This window comes from Muntiacus reevesi, chromosome 19, assembly GCF_963930625.1.
Source record: "Muntiacus reevesi chromosome 19, mMunRee1.1, whole genome shotgun sequence".
Classification (NCBI taxonomy): Eukaryota; Metazoa; Chordata; class Mammalia; order Artiodactyla; family Cervidae; genus Muntiacus; species Muntiacus reevesi.
In genome coordinates, this window is record NC_089267.1 from 37,668,623 (window position 1) to 37,692,801 (window position 24,179).

Sequence of the window (24,179 nt, forward strand, 5' to 3'; positions counted from 1 at the left end):
CACCCTGGAATAATTTCATTTAAAGAATATAACTGAGTAAAACAAAACTGGGAAAGCTGTTTTGGGGGAAATTTTTCAAGTTCCTTTTTGCTTTTCTTATACTTCAAAGCCATTAGATAAAGTCATTCTGCTGTAAGATTTCAGATTATTACATATAAAAGGTAGTTTCCTATTTTCATTTAAATGTTCACTATTCAAAAATCAACTTTGTAAAGAGCAGATAGGAACAGTTGAATTCTACTGGGAAAAGAAATGGATTGGTTTCAAGGGCCAACATTTGATTCAAAACCTAACAATGCTTTAATTGAAAACTGGAAACTAAAGAAAATCTTTCTTATGCCCTAAAAAAGAATGCTTTGGATTATGGGTGTTTATGTTCATTGTACTATTTCTCAGGATTGAGAATATTCTCAGGTGAATTGTTTGCTTTAGGGGAAGGTAATAGCCAACTGACAACGTCTCAGTTGATGCTGAGGGAAGAAAGAGACCCAGGCCACAAATGGTGGTTCTGAAATGAAGCAGAAACATTTGGGAGTGTTGGGAGAGTTGGGAGATAGATAGGCTGGGCAGGAGGCAAGTGGGTCATGGTGCTCCTACATTCAGGCCCAAGCTCTAAGCCCCAGGGCTGCAGCAGCAGACCATCCAAGCCACTGCTGTGCTTCGCCATTCCTCTCCTAACTGAGCGTAATGAGTGAAGCTGCAGCTGGAGATGACCTTTTAGGAGTGAGAGGAAGAAAGGATCTCAGGACATACTGATCAGAAGGTAGAGGCTGAATAACCTTCTCTGATCTGTGTCCTACCTTTCTTCCACCTCCAAGAAATGAAGAAGTTATCACCTCTACATTCTCTCTGATATCTGAAATTTCTTTGCTGGGAATCAAAGCTTTTTATTCTGCAGTTAATGTAAAAGAGTTTTTCTAGGAGTGTAGTCTGAGTCAAGTTTAGTTGAAAATTTAAAGCAGATCCATTTTAGTTTTGAAAAGGAATAGAATAGACCAATTAAGATAGGGGAAGGCACTGAAAAAGAAGGTTATGTTATGGAGAAGGGGAAAGAGAAGTTAAGTGAGAAGAGGCTGTGAGGTCATGTGATAACATTGTCTTTTGCTTGACTTCAGATGGGGTCTGCCCTGCAAGTCTTCTTGTATTTGAGGTGGAGGGGTGATGGTAGGGAGATGGGGTGGGAATGAAGATGGTAGCTAAAGTGAATTGGGAAAAATCACCTTTTAATCCTTTATATCAAAGATTATATTTCAGGGGTAGGAGTGGGAGTAGAGGAGAAAACTTGAGGGGATAATATGTAGATAAATCTTTTTTGCCTCTTGTTTAGTTTTCTGACATGATGTACCATTTGGTTTTAAGATATAAATTCTCAGCATAAGACAAGAAAATTTGATATGTGGTTTAGGCAACAAAAGCCAATATCTTAGGCAGAAAATCTGGAGTTTCTGGTTACCCTGAGCCTTTCAAGAGAAATGAATGAGCTCCAGAGCCAAAATTTTTTATCTTTTAATAGTTTAATTAACACAGTAAGAGCTCATTTTTTATATGAATGAGGAATTAGAAAATCATGGTCCCGAGGACTCTTTTTAGACAATTTTCCCCCTAATCATCCTCCCCATGAAATTTTAATACTATACACTGTATATCTATTTACATAACTTATATATTATCTATACTCTAAACATATACTTAAAGAATCAATTTTCTCCCCTGCTTAGGGATGATATCATTCCAGTTAAGAATATATGTTTTAGATGAAATCTTGGCATTTTATGGAATGTTATTTAATAAAAATGAATAATTATAAAATATTTTTATCCACTATTCATTGTCATTTATGCTTTGGAAAGCCTATTACTTTTCAGAGTGGTAAAAGAATCCTCCTGCAATGCAGGAGACGCAGGAGATGTGGGTTTGATCCCTGGGTTGGGAAGACCCCCTGGAGGAGTACATGGCAACCCAGTCCAGTATTCTTGCCTAGAGAAACCCATGGACAGGAGAGCCTGGCATGCCACTGTCCATAGGATTGCAGAGTCAGACGTGACTTAGTGACTGAGCACACACACTTACTTTCTAGTAGTTGGCAGTTTACAGATCTAGGTGATTATTTGTCCAGATTCTCTGGTTTCTGCTGGAATGAGGAAAGGATGACTGATAATCCTGGGGGAAATACAAATTGTCTTACTTCTTCCAACCTTTCTGTCTTCAGTGATGAGAGTTAAAAACTTTCCCTATATATGGTCTGATTTTTTAATTTTTTTAGTTTTTTAAACAGCTTTGAATTGAGATATAATTCACATACCACAAAATTCATCCGTTCAGAGTACGATTCAATGGTTTCTAGTCACTGCAGTCAATTTTAGAACATTATCATCACCCCAAGAAAGAAAGGCCTGTACTCAGTAGTGGTCACTCCCAATTTCCTCATACCCACTTCCTTCTTTTCATCTCCCACTTCTAGGCAACCATTAATCTACTTTCTGTCTTTATAGTTTCACCTACTCTGGACATTTCATATAAATGGAAGCATTTAATATGTGGTGTTTTGACTGATTTTTTCACTCAGCATGATACTTTCAAGTTTTATCCATGTTATTACATGTATCTGTACTTCATTCCTTTTTACTGCCAAATAATATTGCATTGTATGGATATACCATATTTTATTTATTCATTCATCAGCTGATAGACATTTGGGTTTTTTCCACCTTTTGGCTACTATGAATGATATTGCTATGAATGTTCATGTATGGATTTTTGTGTGTGGACATATGTATTCATATCTCTTGGTTATATACCATTTTATGTTCCCACCAACAGTGTATGAAGGTTCCAATTTCTCCATATTGTCATCAACACTTACTATTATTGGTCTTTTTGTGTATAGCCATCCTAGTAGCTGTGAAATGGCATCTCATTATAGTTTTATTTTGTTTCTCCCTACTAGTTAATGATATTGAATATCTCTTCATGTGTTTACACTCTGAGTTTTTGCATCTTAGGGAACATAAAGGATAGTTACCCTAATAGAAATATTTTTAAAAGAATAATCAAAGATTTTAAGGGATTTTACATCCCTTCTACCATTCAGTAGCATCAAAGGGCATGCAATTGCCAGTACAAGCAATTGCTAGTCCAAGGGATACTTTTACGCATGTGGGAAAAGGCATCTCCTCCCTCAAGAACTTTTACTACCATCTGTTGGATAATCATTATGATGACTAGGAGTGGTGCCCCTTCGAGTTGTTTAGTGTGCAACCCACACAAGAACACTTAGGGATACTGGTTGTTGCTCTCTGAGACATCAGGAGAGGAGGGCCAAGATGTTACTCTGTTATTCTGTTACCTTTGGGTGTTTCGCCCTATAATTTGCCCCTTCCTACTTTCCTATTTCTTCAACAAATCCCTCAGATTTGACAACCCTTCTGTGCTGAAGAGTTTGTTGTGATCTCAAACTTTTACATCAACATATATGGAATAATATTAATATTTGTTAATATAAGCATGAGTTATAGAATTTATCCTCTCCTCCATATAGAGGGATAGGTTACAGTGTTCATGAAAGCTTATATCTTTGAATATGTGTATTGACAGCTTACCTGTTTCAAACATGGCTTGTAGCAGGAATTTCTAGTTGTCCACCAATATTCATTCTTTCCTTCTTCTTTGGTAACAGAACTCCTGAGTTTAGCAGGGCTCATAGTCATTGCCAAAGATTGCGTATTCTAGACTTCCTTGCAGCTGCAAGGGGCCATGTAACTAGCTTTTAGCAATATGATATGAGTGCAAGTGATAGGTGCAATTTCTAGGCCACGTCATGAAGAGGAAAGCATGTGACTTTCACCTCTCCTTTTACTTTTCCTGTTGGGTGGAATGCAGTTATGATGGCAGGAACTGGAACAACTATCTTAAACCTTAAGGTAGGAGCCATGCAATCATGATCTATATTTATAATATATACATAAAATATATATTTTAAAAATTTCTATAAAGTAAAATTTCTCCACAGTGAATTCTCTTTTCAGTTAAATAAGAGCAGAAAATAGTTTCCTTATAGACTAAATACACTTTTGGTATAAATAATCATTTTATTTTAGTTTATTATAGATATTTGTTCAAAAATATTTCTTCTTTACTACTTATGAGTTTCTTCAGATCAAGCACCAGGTTAATTTATCTGTCAGTGAAATATAGCCCATCCCATGTCATGTTGGATATTGGACTGTATATTCTGGAAATTCCAGGCCCTACCTAATAGTTTTCTTTCATTTAGCGCAGCATTTTGTAGGTTTATCTGTCATCATTCATCTATCCCCTCAGCACTAAGCATTCAGAAGTAAGCAAGATTGACACAATCCTTTACTTTATGGAACTTTATTGTCTAGTAGCTGACAATTCTGTAGATACCCAAGTTCACAAATATTCCTTCCATAATTCTGTGTCCTGCACTTATTTGCAGTGAGGTAGAGTATAAACAGTGCATGCTTTGGAACTGCCTGGATTGAGTTTGAGTCTTGACTTTACCTCTTTGGGTCACTTTTTGCAACACCTATGTATATCAAATTTTTTTCTTCCTTTTGCTTTTTACTCCTGCCACAAACTTGACTAATTTAAACTAAGTGTGAAGAAGTACTGTTTTGAATAAAGGAAAATAAGAATTACAGGCATTGATTAAATAAATGTAGTTTATTACTTTCCAATACAGTGCATATTATATATTTAAATTAAGTGGATTTTATTCAGTAAAAAGAGCATGACAAAAAATTTGCAAATTTCAGTAGTTTCATATTATTTAGTATATCACCCAAAATAGTTCCTCATCATCTAATAATTAACTTATATATGTGTATGGGTACTTATGATATTTCTAATAGAGAATCCTTGTATATATGTAGAAAATTTCTGGAAGGATACACAAAAAATTGCTAAGTTTTTATCTCTGGAAATTAATGGCTAAAATTCTAGTGGTAGGAAACTTTTACTTTTTGTTTTGTATATTTATACACAACTTGAAGTTTTTAAAGTGCATTTGCTATTTTTTTAACTATAAGAAATGAGTTTAAATTGAAAACATATCAATGTATAATATAATGCTTACTAAAAATTAGTTATACAACTGTATATGGTTAATTCTTAAAATTTTTTGAGGCCTTGATTAAAATATATACATATTTTACAACAGAAGATCTTTTCTTGAAATGGTGTTCTGAAAATTCAAAGAGAAATAAATCATTCACATTTCTTTACTCTAGAAAATTTATATACAAGTCATATTTAATGAGTACTTTTTTGACTAGTGTTTTGATCTCTTAGTGGGGCTACCAAACTTCCATTTTTCTGATGAGTTCCATATTTCCATGAAAGCACAAGTTTGCTCATCTAAATTTTGGTAAATTCAATTACATGAAAAATCTTTTGGGACAGGTGATTTCTATAACATTCTGATCTATATAGAAACAAATCTGACTACTAAAAAATGCTTTGCAGTATCTATTGCTTCCCTAATATCTCAGTTGGTAAAGAATCTGTCTGCAATGCAGGAGACCCTAGTTCAATTCCTGGGTCGGGAAGATCCCCTGGAGAAGGGATAGGCTACCCACTCCAGTATCCTTGAGCTTCTCTTGTGGCTCAGCTGGTAAAGAATCTGCCCGCAATGTGGGAGACCTGGGTTTGATCCCCAGGTTGGAAAGATCCTCTGGAGAAAGGAAAGGCTACCCACTCCAATATTCTGGCCTGGAGAATTTCATCGACTGTATAGTCCATGGGGTCAAAGAGTTGGACATGACTGAGTGACTTTCACTTTTACTATTGCAACTCTTGGATTTACATTTAATGCCAGGTTTGTCAGTTAGCTATTGCTGTGTAACAAGTTGCTCTAAAACTCAGTAGCTTAAAACCATTACTAATTATTGCTTTAGTTCAGTTCAGTCGCTCAGTCGTGTCTGACTCTTTGCGACCCCATGAATCGCAGCACGCCAGGCCTCCCTGTCCATCACCAACTCCCGGAGTTTACTCAAACTCATGTCCATCGAGTCGGTGATGCCATCCAGCCATCTCATCCTCTGTCGTCCCCTTCTCCTCCTGCCCCCAATCCCTCCCAGCATCAGGGTCTTTTCCAATGAGTCAACTCTTCTCATGAGGTGGCCAAAGTACTGGAGTTTCAGCTTCAGCATCAGTCCTTCCAATGAACACCCAGGACTGATCTCCTTCAGGATGGACTGGTTGGATCTCCTTGCAGTCCAAGGGACTCTCAAGAGTCTTCTCCAACACCACAGTTCAAAAGCATCAATTCTTCGGCCTTCAGCTTTCTTCACAGTCCAACTCTCACATCCATACATGACCACTGGAAAAACCATAGCCTTGACCAGACAGACCTTTGTTGGCAAAGTAATGTGTCTGCTTTTTAATATGTTAACTAGGTTGGTGATAACTTTCCTTCCAAGGAGTAAGGGTCTTTTACTTTCATGGCTGCAATCACCATCTGCAGTGATTTTGGAGCCCAGAAAAATAAAGTCAGCCACTGTTTCCACTGTTTCCCCATCTATTTCCCATGAAGTGATGGGACCAGATGCCATGATATTAGTTTTCTGAATGTTGAGTTTTAAGCCAACTTTTTCACTCTCCTCTTTCACTTTCATCAAGAGGCTTTTTAGTTCCTCTTCACTTTCTGCCGTAAGGGTGGTGTCATCTGCATATCTGAGATTATTGATATTTCTCCCAGCAGTCTTGATTCCAGCTTGTGGTTCTTCCAGCCCAGCGTTTCTCATGATGTACTCTGCATATAAGTTAAATAAGCAGGGTGACAATATACAGCCTTGACGTACTCCTTTTCCGATTTGGAACCAGGCTATTGGTCCATGTCCAGTTGGTATCTTTAATCACATCTAAATATAGTATTTGGGCAGAAAAGTCATACTCATTGTTAAAAAAAAAATCATCCTCTCTTGGTTAATTTAATGTTTTTCATTCAAAATGATGCTTTAATCAAAGCTATGAATCTTACATCACTACGTAAGAAATATTTCTCAGTAAATTAGAAATTTGTAAATATATAAATATTCCACAAAGTGTAACCTAACTGGGTACTTAAGTACAACTAATTCCTAATTTCTTCCCCTTGCTTATGTGAATTGAGGCGATATACCTCTTTTGCTTCTTGAGTACCAGATTCAGTAGAACCACATACGTCTGCCTTTTTTCTTTAACTGTGTTATTTAAAATACACCCCATTTCTAAAGAAAGCAGCTGTTGTTTTAAGTCAAACTGCATGCACAGCACAGTGGTCATTACAAGGAAGACAAATTACCTCGTTAGCAGAATGCACCTCTCCCTAAAGGCAACTGATGCTTGGACTTTTTATTTTTGGCATATTCTGAGAATATCTTCTGAGATGACTAGATAGTCTTTGTTTCATTGATACTATAGCTTATATCAATAAAAAATTAATTTGATATGCTCCTACATGTTTGAACATGTGATTCTCTAGTCTGCATTTAGCACCTAATTCTTCTCTTCTTTTATCCAGAAGCTTTTATCTTTAATGCTTTTTGTGGAGGAAGGTTTACTGAATGTGTATAACCAGCCATGTCCTAAAACAGGAGAAGCCTTGATATGGCTAAGAAAATTGGCCTTGGCACTATCATTTTTGTCAGTTAACACTTTTTCTCCATTATATTTTTTTGTTATTGATTTCTATCCTCTTTCTTTACAGCCTCGGAAGTGATGATACCCATTTTGAGGTTGGCATGGCCAACAATGGATGTGAAGTGCATCGTTTTGATCCTAGTGTTAAATCAGCTCATGTTCTGGAAAGTGAGCGTCTTTGGTATCACCGTTTGTCCATCGACTGGCGGGACCCCCATCCAGCTGTTGCTGCCCAAAAACCGTATAGCAACACCAGAAAACTGGGAACCATTTTGAATGAATTTGGGCATCACAAGGTCAGATTTTTCATTTGATTTCATAGTTAAAGTGAACAAACTCATAAGCTGTCTTTTTTTTTTAGTGCAAATCAAGGATTAGATAGTTGAAGGTTCAGTTTTAACCTCATCATTATTTATAGAGTCAGCTCTGTAGATAAAAAGTTTTGGCAAGGATAGAGATATTTAAATATTTAAATTTCAAGGTTTTAGTTGCTGTTGAGTGGTGCTTAAAGTTTTGACCAAGACTCGCTAAGGATAATAAGAAACTAACTCTGATGGTGGGCTCAAGAGTACCATTCCCATTTGGCAATTGATTTTAAATTTCCAGACAGAGCAAACTACTTGTATCAGGTTCAAATACAAAAAGTAATCAGAACTAGGTTTATGTTTGATAAGAGATTGCTTGTATATCATGTTTCTTACTATTGAAACAATGAGTTTGGGTCTCCAGGCTCTTAAAGGTCAGAAAATATGTGTAGCTTTAATTAAAATGTACTTTGTAAAATTGAATGGACATTATGTGTATTGCAACTGATACAATTCTATCAAAAGATGTCAAATCTCTACAAATATTTTATTGTGAATGGATAGCAAAAGGAAACTTAATCTTTGAACTGTATTTTTTGAAAGAAGTTTTTAGTATAAATGTGACCAACTGCATTCTGTAGGTAGATGCTAGAGAAATTCTTCTGAGTGTAGTTGTCTTGCATTTGATTGCCAACCCTTCTTGGGCTTGGCCTCCCTTCGCTTATTATCCCCAGAGATGGCATGTAATTTAGGACATACCAGAATGGGTGTTCCTGAGACACAGTATGTATACAGAATTGAATTTTAAACCTTAATTAGCAGCTTGATCTTTAATAAAAAAAAAACTTCCTCTGCATTGTTCTTTTTCCTTCCCTTCCCCCTCTTCTTCAGCTTCCTCTTTAAAAAAAAAATCCAAAAAACAGAAAACAAAACTTTCTTTAATTGGACAGCAGGAGCGTCTTCAAGAATAACTTCAAAGAATTTGGTGTTCTTTTAACATGTGTTTTGAATTTTCTGTTTGTATTTTGATTTGCCATTGAGAGTAACTAGCATGTGATAGTTAGGAGCCTTAATGAAACACATATAGGAGTTTGGGGATAAAAATCTTTGAACAGAACCCAAAGAAGTGAGAGCATTTTTCAGAATTTTATTTTATTTTTCCTGTTTGTTACTTTCATAGACTTTTTTTTTTTTTGTGGCTGAAGATTATTGCCTTGACCCTTTGACATGTCAACTCTAGATTATTCAAACAGCTAACTACTCATTCTTTACATTCATTTAGGAGTCTTACTGCTCCACCTTCATGCTTTTTATACCCTGGTCCTCCACTCCCATTCTTCAAAGAAAAGACTGAGTATCTAGAGGTGAAACACAAAGCCATTTCGCTTTTTTGGATAATATTTTAGCCAAAGATTTGGTAAATGTGAGGATAAAATGAAACTTCAAAAAGTGATCTGTGGGTATAATTTATCTACGCCACATATTGTATGAAAAATGTCTACCAGGTAGACACCTGAATTGTTTCACTCCATGGGAGCTGCAGTGGGCAAACCTTTATGCTGTAGATAAAATGTCATGCCTCTTATAACACTGCTTCTCACACAGAAGAAATATTTTCAGAGATTCCTAAAAAAGAAAAATGTTTTAGAGGCTTTTTAAAATATTCCTAGGGCCATTATTTTTATTGAAAACACTAATAATGACATGTAAAAATGATTAAGGTGGTAATTTTGTGTTATGTGCATTTTACCACAATAAAAAAAAAATGGAGGAAAGAAAACCCCGTAAATAATGAAAGTGATTTGTCTCAGAATTGCTACATATGTATTTTCCCCTTTAAAAAAAAGTCCCTTGTTGAAAATTTAAAAGATACTGATACTCTTTCATAAAGATTTTTTTTTGGGTGAATGCTTTAAAACAAAAACAACAAAATCTAAAGCCTTTGGTGAATGATTGCTTCCATTAGGACATGCTTCTAGGAGCTACATGGTACCAGATTAAAGGAAACCTCGGTTCTGGCCTGCAGCAGACAGGGTCTGTTTTCATTTTTCAACATGTGTACAGACCTTGATAAATAGGATGTATCTCTGGCAGGGAAAACAAATAGGAAAAACACACTAAAACATGTCAATGTGCTTGCCTTGCCTCCTTCACTTATTTTTCCTGAAAGTGACTATAGACACCAAAGGGGTTTTGTTGTTTTGTTTTCACTTCATGACTTTAAAATATCTCATATAATTTTGTGATGTTTTCCATTTTAAGCGGTTGTTTTTCTTATCTTTACCCATACCTAGATTCCAGTCACTCAAGCAAAAATGTAGGCAAAAAGGAAAGGCACAGTCTTAAGATAGTGACAGTAAGATGCATATGGCTTTCATACTGCTTTTAAAACTCTCTGGTAATTTTAACTTCAAACCGTAAATCAAAAAGCCTTTCTAAAGCATCCAGTGAAGCAGCTGCATCAGCAAAAGTGTGTGCATGAGAAGCCCAGTCTGTTAGGGAATAATATCACCTGGATTCAGCATTATTTGGAATGATTAACTGTCTTCTTTTGACTGAGTGCTTATTGCTGTAACTATGCATCTGAATTTTTCCAGAATGTGATTAGAAATATCGAATCTGAGGTTTCTGCTTATATTAATCATAAGACTTTATTACACAGAGTATCCCTAAATGATCCAGCCTGGTTAATGAGAAATTATTTTCAGTCATAATCATGCTGATAATAATATGAATAACAGGACTACATTAGAGCTTACCTTTGTAAGGCTCATTACTCTAGGTTTGAGGCATGGGTCCTCAGGCAAGTCATTTAACCTTTCTGGCCCTCAATTTGATTATCAATAAACTGGGGACAATGATACTACCTAAATGGATTGTTTCTGAGGATTAGAGCAGAGAACACAGGGTGAAAACTTCCAGCAGAGTGCCTGGAGTGAATTTGTCATTTGATTGTAAATTGAAATTATTTATTAAAGATTTCAGTAAGTTTTTCTATTAATTTATTCTTTATTGAAGGATAATTGCTTTACAGAATTTTGTTGTTTTCTGTCAAACCTCAACATGAATCAGCCATAGGTATACATATAACCCCTCCCTTTTGAAACTCCCTCCCATCTCCCTCCCCATCCCACCCCTCTAATAATTTCAGTAAGTTTTTACCAAATTTTATAGAAGCTTTTTTACCTTTTTTTGTTCTAGGGAAAAATATATCACTGATTTCTCTGGAAATTGCTAACTGCACCTAATGCTAGTCAAGAGTTTTTTTTTTTTTTTTTTTTTTAATGAAATCTTTGTCTGAAATTGAAGGGAATTGGTCCTTCAGACTTGGTCTTAGACTATTCTTGTTAACTGACTCAGGGCACCAAACAGCTTTGCTGGCCATTGTATAGAAAGTAAATACTGGACTGCATGCAAATGAAAGAAGCTGCTGAGAAGTAATACAGAGCAGATGTAGACCCTGTGGCTGGGGATGCCAGTCAGGTGGTGAAGCTGGAGCTGGACTTCCTGCCTGTTCAGCCCTGGAGGTTAAGTCCTCCCTTACCCAAGACTCTGCCCCCGAGCTTGTCTGTCGCCTTGGACTCTGGAGGGAATGCCGCTTTCTGCTTCCCTGGGCAGAGAGCCTGCCATTAATTACAAAACAACAGTTCTGTTGTGTGGTTGGTGCTGTGTTTAAGAGAATACGAACTTTGAAATTAAACCACAAAAAGATTCCCTTTACTTCTTGCTTATCGAGTTTGCACATATAAGCAATATGTCAATACTCCCCTACCCTGAAATGCTTGTTGGGAATACTGTTCATGCTTTGCTGTTGGAAATGGAAAATGATAAGACACTTTCTGGAAAAACATTCCACCATGTGTATATATTATGTCTTTTTTTTATTTCTAGAAATTCCTTTTGCCTTAAGTTCTGTTTTGTCTGCTGTTGATTCTGCCATACCAGCTTTTTTGGGGGAGGGGGGTTAGTTTTATATGAAATGCTATTATAGAGGTCTTTATTTTCATATTTTTTAGATATAGTTTAGTTTATGTACAGCCTGTTGTTATTGTTTTCCAGCCACTAAGTTGTGTCTGACTCTTTGTGACCCCTTGTACTGCAGCACGCCAGGCTTCCCTGTCCTTCGCTCTCTCTCTGAGTTTGCTCAAATTCATATACACTGAGTCAGTGATGCTGTTTAACCATCTCATCCTCTGCCGTCACCTTCTCCTCTTGCCCTCAAAAGAACCAGCATCAGGGTCTTTTCCATTGAGTCAGTTCTTCACATCAGGTGGCCAAAGTATTGGAGCTTCAGCTTTAGCATCACTCCTTCCAATGAATGTTCAGGGCTGATTTCCTTTAGGATTGACTGATTGGATCTCCTTGCTGTCCAAGGGACTCCAAGAGTCTTCCCCAGCACCATAATTTGAAAGCATCAGTTCTTCGGTGCTCAGCTTTCTTTATGATCCAGCTCTCACATCCACACCTCACTACTGGAAAAATCATAGTTTTGATTCTATGGACCCTTGTTGGCAGAGTGATGTCTCTGTTTTTTAATACGCTGTCTAGGTTTGTCATAGTTTTCCTTCCAAAGAACATCTTTTAATTTCATGGCCGAGTCATTGCCCACAGTGATTTTGGACCCTAAGAAAATAAAATTTGTCACTGCTTCCACTTTTCCCCCTTCTATTTGCCATAAAGTGATGGAGTCAGATGCCATGATCTTAGTTTTTTGACTATTGAGTTTCAAGTCATCTTTTTCACTCTATTTCACCCTCATCAATCAGCTCTTTAGTTCCTCTTCACTTTCTGCCATTAGAGTGGTATCATCTGCATATCTGAGGTTGTTGCTATTTGTCTCGGCAATCTTGATTCCAACTTGTGATTCATCCATCCTAGCACTTCACGTAATGTACTCTGTATATTGGGATTCCGTGGTAGCTCAGCTGGTAAAGAATCTGCCTGCAATGCAAGAGACCTGGGTTCGATCCCTGGGTTGGGAAGATCCACTGGAGAAGGGAATGGCTACTCACTCTAGCATTCTGGCCAGGAGAATTTCATGGACTGTATAGTCCATGGGGTTGCAAAGAGTTGGACACGACTGAACAACTTTCACTTTCACTCTGTGTGTAAGTAAAACAAGCAGGGGGACAATATACAGCTTTGTCATACTCCTTTCCCAGTTTTGAACTAGTCTGTTGTTCCATGTCCGATTCTAACTATTGTTCTTTGAACCACACACAGGTTTCTCAGGAGACAGATAAGGTGGTCTGGTATTTCCATCTCTTTAAGAATTTCCCACAATTTGTTGTGATCCACACAGTCAAAGGCTTTAGCATAGTCAGTGAAGCAGAAGTAGATGTTTTTCTGGAATTCTCTTCTTCTGTGATCCAGCAGATGTTGGCAATTTGATCTTTGGTTCCTCTGCCTTTTCTAAACCCAGTTTGTACATCTGGAAGTTCTCAGTTCACATAGTGTTGAAGCTTAGCTTGAAGGATTTTGAGCATAACCTTGCTAGCATTTAAATGAACACAATTGTATGGTAGTTTGAACATCTTTGACATTGTTTTTCTTTGGGATTAGAATGAAAACTGACCTTTTCCAGTCCTCTGGTCACTGCTGAGTTTTCAAAATTTGCTGGCATATTTAGTGCAGCACTTTAATAGCATTATCCTTTAGGATTTAAAATAGCTCAGCTGGAATTCCATCACCTCCACTAGCTTTGTTTGTAGCAATGCTTCCTAAGTCCCTCTTGACTTCACACTCCAGGGTGTCTGTCTCTAGGTGAGTGACCACACCATCGTGATTATCTGGGTTGTTAAGTTCTTTTTTGTATAGTTCTACTGTGTATTCTTGCCACCTCTTCTTAATCTCTTCTGCTTCTTCTAGGTCCTTGCCATTTCTGTCTTTTATTATGCCCATCTTTGCATGAAATTTTCCCTTGATATCTCCAGTTTTCTTGAAGAGATCTCTAGTATTTCACATTTTATTGTTGTCTTCTATTTCTTTGGATTGTTTGCTTAAGAAGGTTTTCTTTTCTCTCTTTACTATTCTCTGGAACTCTGCATTCATTTGGGTATATCTTTCCCTTTCTCCTTTGCCTTTCACTTCTCTTCTTTTCTCAACTATTTTTAAGGCCTCCTCAGACAACCATTTTTCCTTCCTGTATTTTTTTTTTCCTTTGGATGGTTTTGGTCATTGTCTGCTATACAGTGTTATGAACCTCCATCCACAGTTCTTCAGGGACTCTGTCAGATCTAATCCTTTGAATTTGTCACTTCTACTATATCATCATAAGGGATTTGATTTGGTCATAATGGAATGGCCTAGTGGTTTGCCTACTTTCTTCAACTTAAGCCTGAATTTTGCAGTAAGGAGGTGATGATCTGAGCCACAGTCAGCTTCAGGTCTCATTTTTGCTGACTATATAGAGCTTCTTCAATTTTGGCTGCAAGGAATATAATCAATCTGATTTTGGTATTGACCATCTGGTGATGTTTATGTGTAGAGTTGTCTCTTGTGTTGTTGGAAGAGGATGTTTTCTATGACCAGTGTATTCTCTTGACAAAACTCAGTTAGACTTTGCCCTGCTTTATTTTGTACTCTGAAGAGAAACTTGCGTGTTTCCCAGGTATCTCTTGACTTCCTACTTTTGCCCTAAACATACTTAAAACTTAGTCAGACAGTTTAACAAAATTAATTTACTCTCTCAATGAAGTAATGTTCCAGTTATGGTTTTGGTTGGCTGTTTTTCATCATTTGATTTTGTGTGTATTTTCAAGTTCAGTTTGTTAGTTCATTTTCAGTGGAAGGTTTTTGGTTTGGTTTTGCTTTTTTCTTTCCTTTTTGGCTCCACCTTTCTCTGCCTAGTGATTTTACAATAGCCTTCAGGGCCCGGTCTTATATAAGCATCTGGGGGCTTGTTTCTTCAGTGATAATGGGAATATCCAGTTACTGAATTGTCTGGATTTGGCTCATTTGCTGTTTGCAAGAGTGAGCCTCTCTTCTCTTACCTCCCTAGATCAATGGCTGGTTTTAAGCCTTAGCCCCAGTTAGTGGTTTTCAGCAGTTTATTTTGGGCTCCTTTCTGAGTCCAGGGAACTCTGCTTCAGCCCTTGGCTTTAATCAGTAAATGTGGCTCAGCTGCTTTGTGATGGGAGCACTTTTAGTTCCTGTTCTTTGTAGGAGATGCACCCCGGGACCTCTGCTACCTGCTCTATGTCAGAGCCTAGCACGTCCTGGCTTCAGTCCTGCTTACTGTTCTATGTTCTGGTCCCTGGAGATGTTCACCTTGATTTTGAGCCCACTTTGATCTTTCTGTCCCCTCCCTCCCTTATCATTCTCTTTTTTGCTTTGTGTTTGGTACAATGGGGAGGGTGTGCATCTTGCCTTCATTTTTTTTTTTTTTTTAACTGATTCACCTTTCTTCCTTAGAATCATCTGCAGAAATAGTATCCATGGACTCAATAGTCAACTGTTCCAGTTTTTTTCCTATATACATTAAAAATGCCTTAATAAAACAAAAGATTTTGAAATGCTTATTTATATTGCCCCAATCATATCCTATACCAATATTTCTCGTATATTATTATGTATGTGAAACACCTGGAGAATCTAATGAAAAAGTAGATGTTGACTTAGGAGGTTTGGGGTGAGGCCCAAGACTCTGCATTTCTAGGAAGCTCCCAGATAATGCTGATCCTGCTGATTAGGGACCATGCATTGAGTAGCAATGTCTGTACCACAATCTGAGGAACACAGGAGCAGAAGATATTAATAGTAATGGTCATTGCTGGGACCTGAGCCACTCTGCTCTCCTGATGGCCTCTCGCTCTAGCCTGAGTCCTTACCGAGGATGGAGTGAGGCACAGATGCTATGCTGTGCTCCAGGTCATTTTCTTGCTATGCCAGCCTATTGCCCCAGCTTTCTGTACTAGACATGCTGTTTTTCTGGGACAAATTTTTTCTCAGGAGAATTTTTTCTTCTCCTTCATGAAAATGTCACCTGGTCATCTGCCATACCAGTGCAAGGCCCAGACATGCCTGAGTCCTAGATGACAAATGGCTTTACCCTGCAGCTGGACCTCTGCTTCTCAGACGTGTGCTCCCATCTAAACTGTGTACCCAAGATACCCTTCGTTGCACACACCCCCATCCTGACTACCTAGTTAAGTGCTCAGGAAATATATATTTGTCCACCTGACTTTCTCCCTGGTACCTTTCTAAATAAAATGTGCAGGATATCAAAGTTTGAATAATTTACCTTTTCCTACAACCTACTATTGAGTTAATGAGCAGCAGCATGAGCATCCAGAGGCTTTAGTCACTGATATTTCAAAAGAACATTTGGGTGGAAAACTGCATGGAAATAAGATATGCTGTGATAAAGGTAGAAGTCCAGGTGATTCTTTTTTTTTTTTTTTTTTCCAGGTGATTCTTTTAGGGCCCAAAGGAATCTTCTACTTAGACTTGTTTACATTCCTTTCTTTTCAAAGAGAGATGTGTATCTTTCTGTGTATTTGAAGGCAACTTCATCTTGCAGAATTGCTATTATATTTAATCATGATGGTGCTGTGTTTCTGTGAAATAAGCCAGTGGCAGTTTAAGAGTAATGAGTCATTCGTGGTACTGAATTGCGATTTGAAATGCAGAGACATCTTTCTTCCTCTATCAATCTGCAGTGGACCCTAAGGACAAGTCGTCTTGAGAACTTGAGTCGAGAACTTGTGCATTCAATATTGAGCAAATGAGTTTTGGCTTTTTACCATATTCACTCATCTATAATGGTGAGATTTGCTGTGAAGCAAAAAGTCTTGACTCTTCTTAATGATTTTCAAACCACTCAGTGAATCTGGATTGAGCTACAGTTTTTGTTTCCTTAGATGTGTTCTCCCTTGGTTTCCCTTGGCCAAAAGCCATGACTGGAAAGATTGTGTGTGAACAGTGCTCTGGAATCCAGAGACCAACTCCCACCTGTGTAACTGCAGGTTTCTCAGATTTCAGTGTTAGAATTCAGAACACCAGAAAACAAACCAAAAATAACAGCAACATGCCCTAGAGAATCCAATCTTCTTAAGGGACCTTGACTCAGAGGTCAGACCCAGGACCAAGCTCAGAGATTCTGATTTAGCTCGTCTGGCATGGAGCTTAGGAAATCTGTATTTTTAACCAACCCCACCCCATTCTACCCCAGGTGGTATGAAGATCACCATTTGAGAAGCCTCTGTGGATAGAGAGGACTTCAGAAGCTCAGCCTTCCATTTGCAAATGGCTCATCCCCTGCTGTGCACAGAATGCTTTAGACAGGAAGGGGGTCCCGAGCCTGGCTGTCAGCTTTGGGGGCCTCACTCCCTGGCTCCTCACTAAGCCTCTGTGGCCCCTGTGCCTTTAGTTTTCCTTCTTGTAGGGTGAGCAGTACAGATCTCTGCCATTTGAGAAGACTGTTCAGAAAATAGACTAATGCTGGTGATAGAGATGAATGAAGGGTATTCGTGGAGCCAGGTTTGGGACTTTATTTCATAGAGCGTTGTGACTGCCTCTCACTCCTTCAGGACTTTCCGAGGGACCCGTTACTATTACCAAAGAGGAAGATTTCACATATGGAGGAAATTAGCCTCCAGAGAGCTGGCATTTGTTTTTCTTCGTTGCTGTGTACCAAAGTTGGCGCATTTGTCTGAGAATCTTGCCATTTTGACAAACTTTCGGGAATGAGAGCTAAGTGAATCCTGAGGGAGCCGAGGGAGGCTCTAAGCTCCAGGTGCCCAAAAGGTTGCCTTTTTCATGACTTCCTTTCCTAACAGTAGGTCGACAGAGGAATGTGACTACATTCGGCTCTACGGCACTGCGCGGCTCAGATTCACTAGGTCAGGCAGCTGGGCAACTTACTCTATGTGTGTTAAAAAATGCTTAATGCCTTTTGACAGTAAGAGCCCCAAGAACTTGCTATCATATTAATGAATCCTCTGAGGGAGAGATTCCTGAACAAATCTGTGAGGTCACTCACACCCAGGCCGGCGATTTCTGCCTCAGGAGCACAGCCATGCCAGCCTCTGAGGTGCCCATGCATAATTAACCACCCATGAAGCGGGCTCCAAGTGCTTGGGGAAAGGTGGTCACAGTTTTAGTTGGAGGTAAAAGCTGATTTATTTTGCAGCTGTGAAATATTAGAAAAGGAAGATTTCATTTGCCACTTTTTAGTTAAAAACATAAGGACCTTTCAAAAAACACAAATTTCCTAGCATGGAGTGGCATTCAACATTTTTGCAATTAAAATGATAATGAAACGTTTCTTATAAGAACTTCTCTTTCAAATCAGTGCGATAGGTTCACAGCACAACATTAGAAGGAATTATGTAAAGCAGCCTCTCTGTTCCAAGTTTTATTTTAAGATCTAATTTATTCCAGATTCTGCAGGAAAAAACCGTTCATGTGACAAGCCTGCTAACAGATGTCAATTTAGTTTTATAGCACATGCCTGCACTTCAGAGTCAGAAAATGGAGATTATTCTTTTTGCCTTTGTTTATTACATGGCGCAGCTTCATAACACTATGCCCCAGAGGACAGCTGATTAATAACCTAGAGGCAAGCAACTTATCACCTGCTTTCCTCTTCTGCAGTGTTGAGTGTAAGCTTTATTTCACATTACCCTTTTGGATTAAGAGAGGAGCTATAAAAAGCAAAGGTGACAGAAAATGGATTTTTCTATTATAATATCATGTAGGTCAGAAGACAGATTATACTGTAGTGAAGAGAAGTAAAAGAAAAAAATGAGAATTAATCAACTGAATAGGAGTGAATCTATTTTGTGGTGTTGGTTGATAAAACAAAGTAATTCTATGTGAAAAATGTTATGTCAAAACCAACCACAGCAAGGACTCTCCACTTCATATATCCAGGGCCCATTTCTCAATGTTTACATGGCATAGTAATTTTTGGTTTATATCTTACACTTCTCTTCACATTCCCATCTGTCCAGTCCATCCATCCATTTATCCATTCCTCCATCTATCTGTCTAGTAAATATTTATTAAGCATCTTCTATATGCAAGGGTTTGTGCTTAAATAGTAAAAATATAGGGACAAAGAAGTCTTTTGTTAATTAAAAATTGTTTAAATTTGAGTGAAGTGCAAGGGATGAGGCTGTGAAGGTGCTGCACTCATTATGTCAGTACATTTGGAAAACTCAGCAGGAGCCATAGGACTGGAAAAGGTCAGTTTGCATCTCAATCCTAAAGAAGGGCAATGCCAAAGACTGTTCAAACCACCATACAATTGTGCTCATTGCACATGCTAGCAAAGTTATGCTCAAATTTCTTCAAGCTAGATTTCAGCCTTCTGTGAACTGAGAACTTCCAGACATACAAGTGGGGTTTAGAAAAGGCAGAAGAACCAGAGATCAAATTGTCAACATTCACTGGGTCATAGAAAAAGCAAGGGAATTCCAGAAAAAACATCTGTTTCATTGACTACACTAAAGCCTTTAAATGTGTGGATCACAAAAAACTGAAAAATTCTTAACAAGATGAGAATACCAGACCGCTGTACCTGTCTTCTGAGAAACCTGTATGCAGGTGAAGAAGCAGCAGTTAAAATTGAACATGGAACAACAGACTGGTTCAAAATGGGAAAGGAGTACATCAAGGCTATATATTGTCACCCTGCTTATTTAACTTATACGCAGGGTACCTCATATGAAGCACTGGGCCTGGATGAATCACAAGCTAGAATCAAGATTGCAGGGAGAAATATCAGTAACCTCAGATACGCAGATGATACCATTCTAGTGGCATGAAGTGAAGAGGAACTAAAGAGCCTTTTGATGAGGATGAAAGAGGAGAATGAAAAAGCTGGCTTGAAACTCGACATTCAAAAAATGAAGATCATGGCATCTGGTCCCATCACTACTTCATGGCAAATAGAAGAGGGAAAAGTGGAAGCAGTGACAGATCTTGTTTTCTTGGGGTCCAAAAGCACTGTGGACAGTGACTGCAGCTGTGAAATTAAGACGCTTGCTTCTTGAAAAGAAATCTTTGACAAACCTTGACAGCATGTTAAAAAGCAGAGACATCATTTTGCTGACAGAAGTCCGTGTAGTCAAAGCTATGGTTTTCCCAGTAGTCATGTATGGATGTGAGAGCTGTACCATAAAGAAAGCTGATGTTTACGAATTGTGGTGCTGGAGAAGACTCTTGAGAGTCCCTTGGACTGCAAGGAGATCAAACCAGTCAATTCCAAGGAAGTCAACCCTGATTATTCTTTGGAAGGACTGATGCTGAAGCAGAAGTTCCAATACTTTGGCCACCTGATGCGAAGAACCAGCTCATTGGAAAAACCCTGATGTTGGAAAAGATTGAAGGCAAAAAGAAAAGTGGGCAGCAGAGGATGAGATGACTAGATAACATCACTGACTCAGTGGACATGAACTTGGGCAAACTCTGAGAAACAGTGAAGGACAGGGAAGCCTGGCATGCTGCAGTCTATGGGGTCACAAAGAGTCAGACATGACTTCGCGACTGAACAACAACAATAGAAAATTTACTATCTTAACTATTTTTAAGTAATGCTGAGTATGTTCACATTGTTGTGAATCTCTAGAACATTTTTATTTTGCTCAACTGAAACTTTACACTCATTAAACACGGATTTCCCTCTTCCCCCAGCCCTTGGCAACCACCATCCCACTTCCTGTTTCAATAAATGTAGCTATGCTAGGTGCCTCATATAAATGGAATCATAGAGTAATTTTCTTTTTGTGACTGATTTATTTCACTTAGCATAATGCCCTCAAGCGTCATTCATGTTGTAGCATGTTTCTTTCTTTTTAAAGCTGAATAATCCTTTCTTTTTAAAGCTGCATAATCCTTTGTATGTATATACACAATTTTATTTGTCCCTTTATCTGTCAGTGGACAACTAGGTTTATTTCACCTCTTGCCTATTGTGAGAGTGCTCCCAGTGAGTGTGCAAGTATCTTTTCAAAATCGTGTCTCTAGTTCTTTTGGCTATAGACCCAGAAATGGAATTGCTGGATCCTGTGGTAATTCTATTTTTAAATTTTTTTTGAGAAACTGCCATACAGTTTTTCATAGTGGCTGCACCATTTTACATTTCCATAAGCAAGTATCTTAAGATTTAACACATGTCTAAAAAGATAGAAATGTGATCCTGTAATGAGTGCTACAAAGAAGTACAGTGTTCTCTGGGGAGTGTTTAATGGAGAAATCCAATCTAATATGCCATTTATTTTTGTATTCCTGATGCCTACAGTTGGAGCAGGGCATGGCAACCCATTCTAGTATTCTGGCTTGGAGAATCCCATGGACAGAGGAGCCTGGTGGGCTACAGCCCATAGGGTCACACAGAGTCAGACATGACTGAAGCGACTTAGTGAGTGTGCATGCGTGCACACACATATTGCCTATAGTGGGAACTCCATAAGTGATTGGTGGGTGGGAAAGTAGGCCCTGGAGACCGCTGGCGATTAGGCCTTTTTCCCTTGCTTCCTTCCTGCTATTCAGCTGCCCTCTGTTCTCTGGGAATGGGAATGGAGGTCAGTGAGAGCATTTGTTAACAGATTACTGGCTTTTTCTTGGCTGCCTCTACTGCTCTTTGGTGAGATTATGGAAAACATTTCCCCAGTAATGTTCTTTTTCTTATTCTGTGCATCATCTAATATTCAGAGATGTTGAGATGTCGCCACCAGATATGTCCCTGCCTTTTCTTTGGGGGAGAAAAGGAAAGCTGCCTGAGGATGTCAGATGAAAATGTAGTGGTGTTTGGGAGTCATGAGGTATTCAGGGAGAAATGTTTTTTCTATTCTTAGAACACTGCCTCTATTCCCTAAAGAATTTTATTCTATAAAGATAGCAAAAGGGCCTCTCACTCATTTTCTCATTCCACTAATATTTTGCTCAATTTTGTGCTATTTATAGATATTTTAAATTGAAATTTCATTCTTGAGATTTTTCAAGGGGATTTCAGATTTTTAAGATTATATATAGGCATTTATATTTGGAGACTTAAACTTCTGGTTTTTGGTTTTACAGAAGGAATCTGTTTATCTTATCCCTAAACCAATGAAAAACATGGTTAATATTCTGTCCAGTTTTTAATTTTGCTAGCAATTGAGGAAGAGAAAGAAGCTGGCCAGAAAAAGTCCTTGGCACAGCTCTTTCCTTAGAAACTTTGTATTGGTTTTATTGTTTGCTATGGCATTATTCTGATGTACTAGAGAGATCCAATTAGGTATCCAGGGGGTTTCTACCAGTTGCTCTGATAACGGTATTTACATGGAAAACAATGTCGATAATATTTTCTGAATGCTGTCTGAGGGCAGGTGGAAGTTTGGGCCATGTTGCCCTGTGGAGGGGTCACTGGCCCTCAGCCCAAAAGACCCTGATACCACCTTTTTTGCTGTTGGTTGTGTGAAAGGCACAAGCAAATTAAGCCCTCTGAGCCATGTTTTATTCTGTAAAACGAGGATGATAGCACCTTTTATGTGAGATTGCTAACATTAATGACAGAAAGTCTATGAAGAACCTGGCTCACAGTGTCTGGGCAGTTGATCCCCAGATAGGGGCTGTTTATTAAATAGTTACTGGGTTGAATTGATTGGAGTTGCTTTCCTCGTGGCTCAGACTGTAAAGAATCTGCCTGCAATGCAGGAGATCTGAGTTTGATACCTGAATCCAGAAGAGAAGGAAATGGCAATCCATTCCAGTATTCTTGCCTGCAGAGGAGCATGGCTGGCTACAGTCCATAGGGTTGCAAAGAGTCAGACATGACTGAGCAGCTAACACTTTTTTAGAAGCTGTTTATTAAATAGTTATTGGGTTGAATTGATTTGAACTATTTTAGGCCAATATTCAAATACTTTTTTTCCCCCAAATACTTAGAAGGGAGGATTATGACATAGATCATTTGGTATATTCAACAGGGAGGGAACACAGCCCTGCGATCAAGAGAAAATTGGATTAAAGATTTACTGAGCATGGCCCCACCCATTAGAACAAGACCCAGTTTTCCCCACAGTCAGTCTCTCCCATCAGGAAGCTTCCATAAGCCTCTTATCCTTCTCCATCAGAGAGCAGACAGAATGAAAAGCCCATCACAGAAAACTAATCAAACTGACCACATGGACCACACAGCCTTGTCTAACTCAATGAAACTATGAGCCATGCCGTGTAGGGCCACCCAAGATGGACAGGTTATGGTGGAAAATTCTGAGAAAACGTGGTCCATTGGAGAAGGGAATGGCAAACCACTTCACTATTCTCGTCTTGAGAACCCCATGAACAGTATGAAAAGGCAAAAAGATATGACACTGAAAGATGAACTCCCCAGGTTGGTAGGGGCCCAATATGCTACTGGAGAAGAGTGGAGAAACAACTCCAGAAAGAATGAAGAGACAGAGCCAAAGCAGAAACAACCCCCAGCTGTGGATGTGACTGATGATGGAAGTAAAGTCTGATGCTGTAAAGAGCAATATTGCATAGGAACCTGGAATGTTAGGTCCATGAATCAAAGTAAATTGGAAGTGGCCAAACAGGAGATGGCAAGAGTGAACATCAACATTTTAGGAATCAGTGAATTAAAATGGACTAGAATGGGCAAATTTAACTCAGATGATCATTATATCTATGACTGTGGGCAAGAATCCCTTAGAAGAAATGGCATTGGATTAGTAGGCAATGCCTTAGTAGGCATCATAGTCAACAAGAGTCCGAAATGCAGTACTCGGGTGCAATCTCAAAAAAGACAGAATGATCTCTTTTCGTTTCCAAGGCAAACCATTCAATATCACGGTAATCCAAGTCTAAGCCCTAATCAGTAATGCTGAAGAAGTTAATGTTTAACGGTTCTATGAAGACCAACAAGACCTTCTAGAACTAACACCCAAAAAGATGCCCTTTTCATCATAGGGGACTGGAATGCAAAAGTAGGAATTTAAAAGGTACCTGGAATAACAGGCAAATTTGGCCTTGGAGTACAAAATGAAGCAGAGCAAAGGCTAGCAGAGTTTTGCCAAGAGAACTCACTGGTCATAGCAAACACCCTCTTCCAACAACACAAGAGAAGACTCTACACATGGATATCACCAGATGATCAATACTGAAATCAGATTGATTATATTCCTTGCAGCCAAAGAGGGAGAAGCTCTATACAGTCAGGAAAAACAAGACTGGGAGCTGACTGTGGCTCAGATAATGAGTTCCTTATTGCCAAATTCAGACTTAAATTGAAGAAAGTAG

At 38.5% G+C, this 24,179-nt stretch overlaps 1 protein-coding gene across 3 annotated transcripts in view; it reads left to right on the forward strand.

Annotated features, from left to right (window-relative positions):
- Positions 1–24,179, forward strand: part of METTL24 (methyltransferase like 24) — a 111,096-nt gene that overhangs the window by 50,441 nt on the left and 36,476 nt on the right. For all 3 annotated transcript variants that reach the window (XM_065911443.1, XM_065911444.1, XM_065911445.1), the window contains one exon: positions 7,712–7,940. In XM_065911443.1, the coding sequence (XP_065767515.1) occupies positions 7,712–7,940 (229 nt within the window). The remainder of the gene's footprint in view (positions 1–7,711; positions 7,941–24,179) is intronic.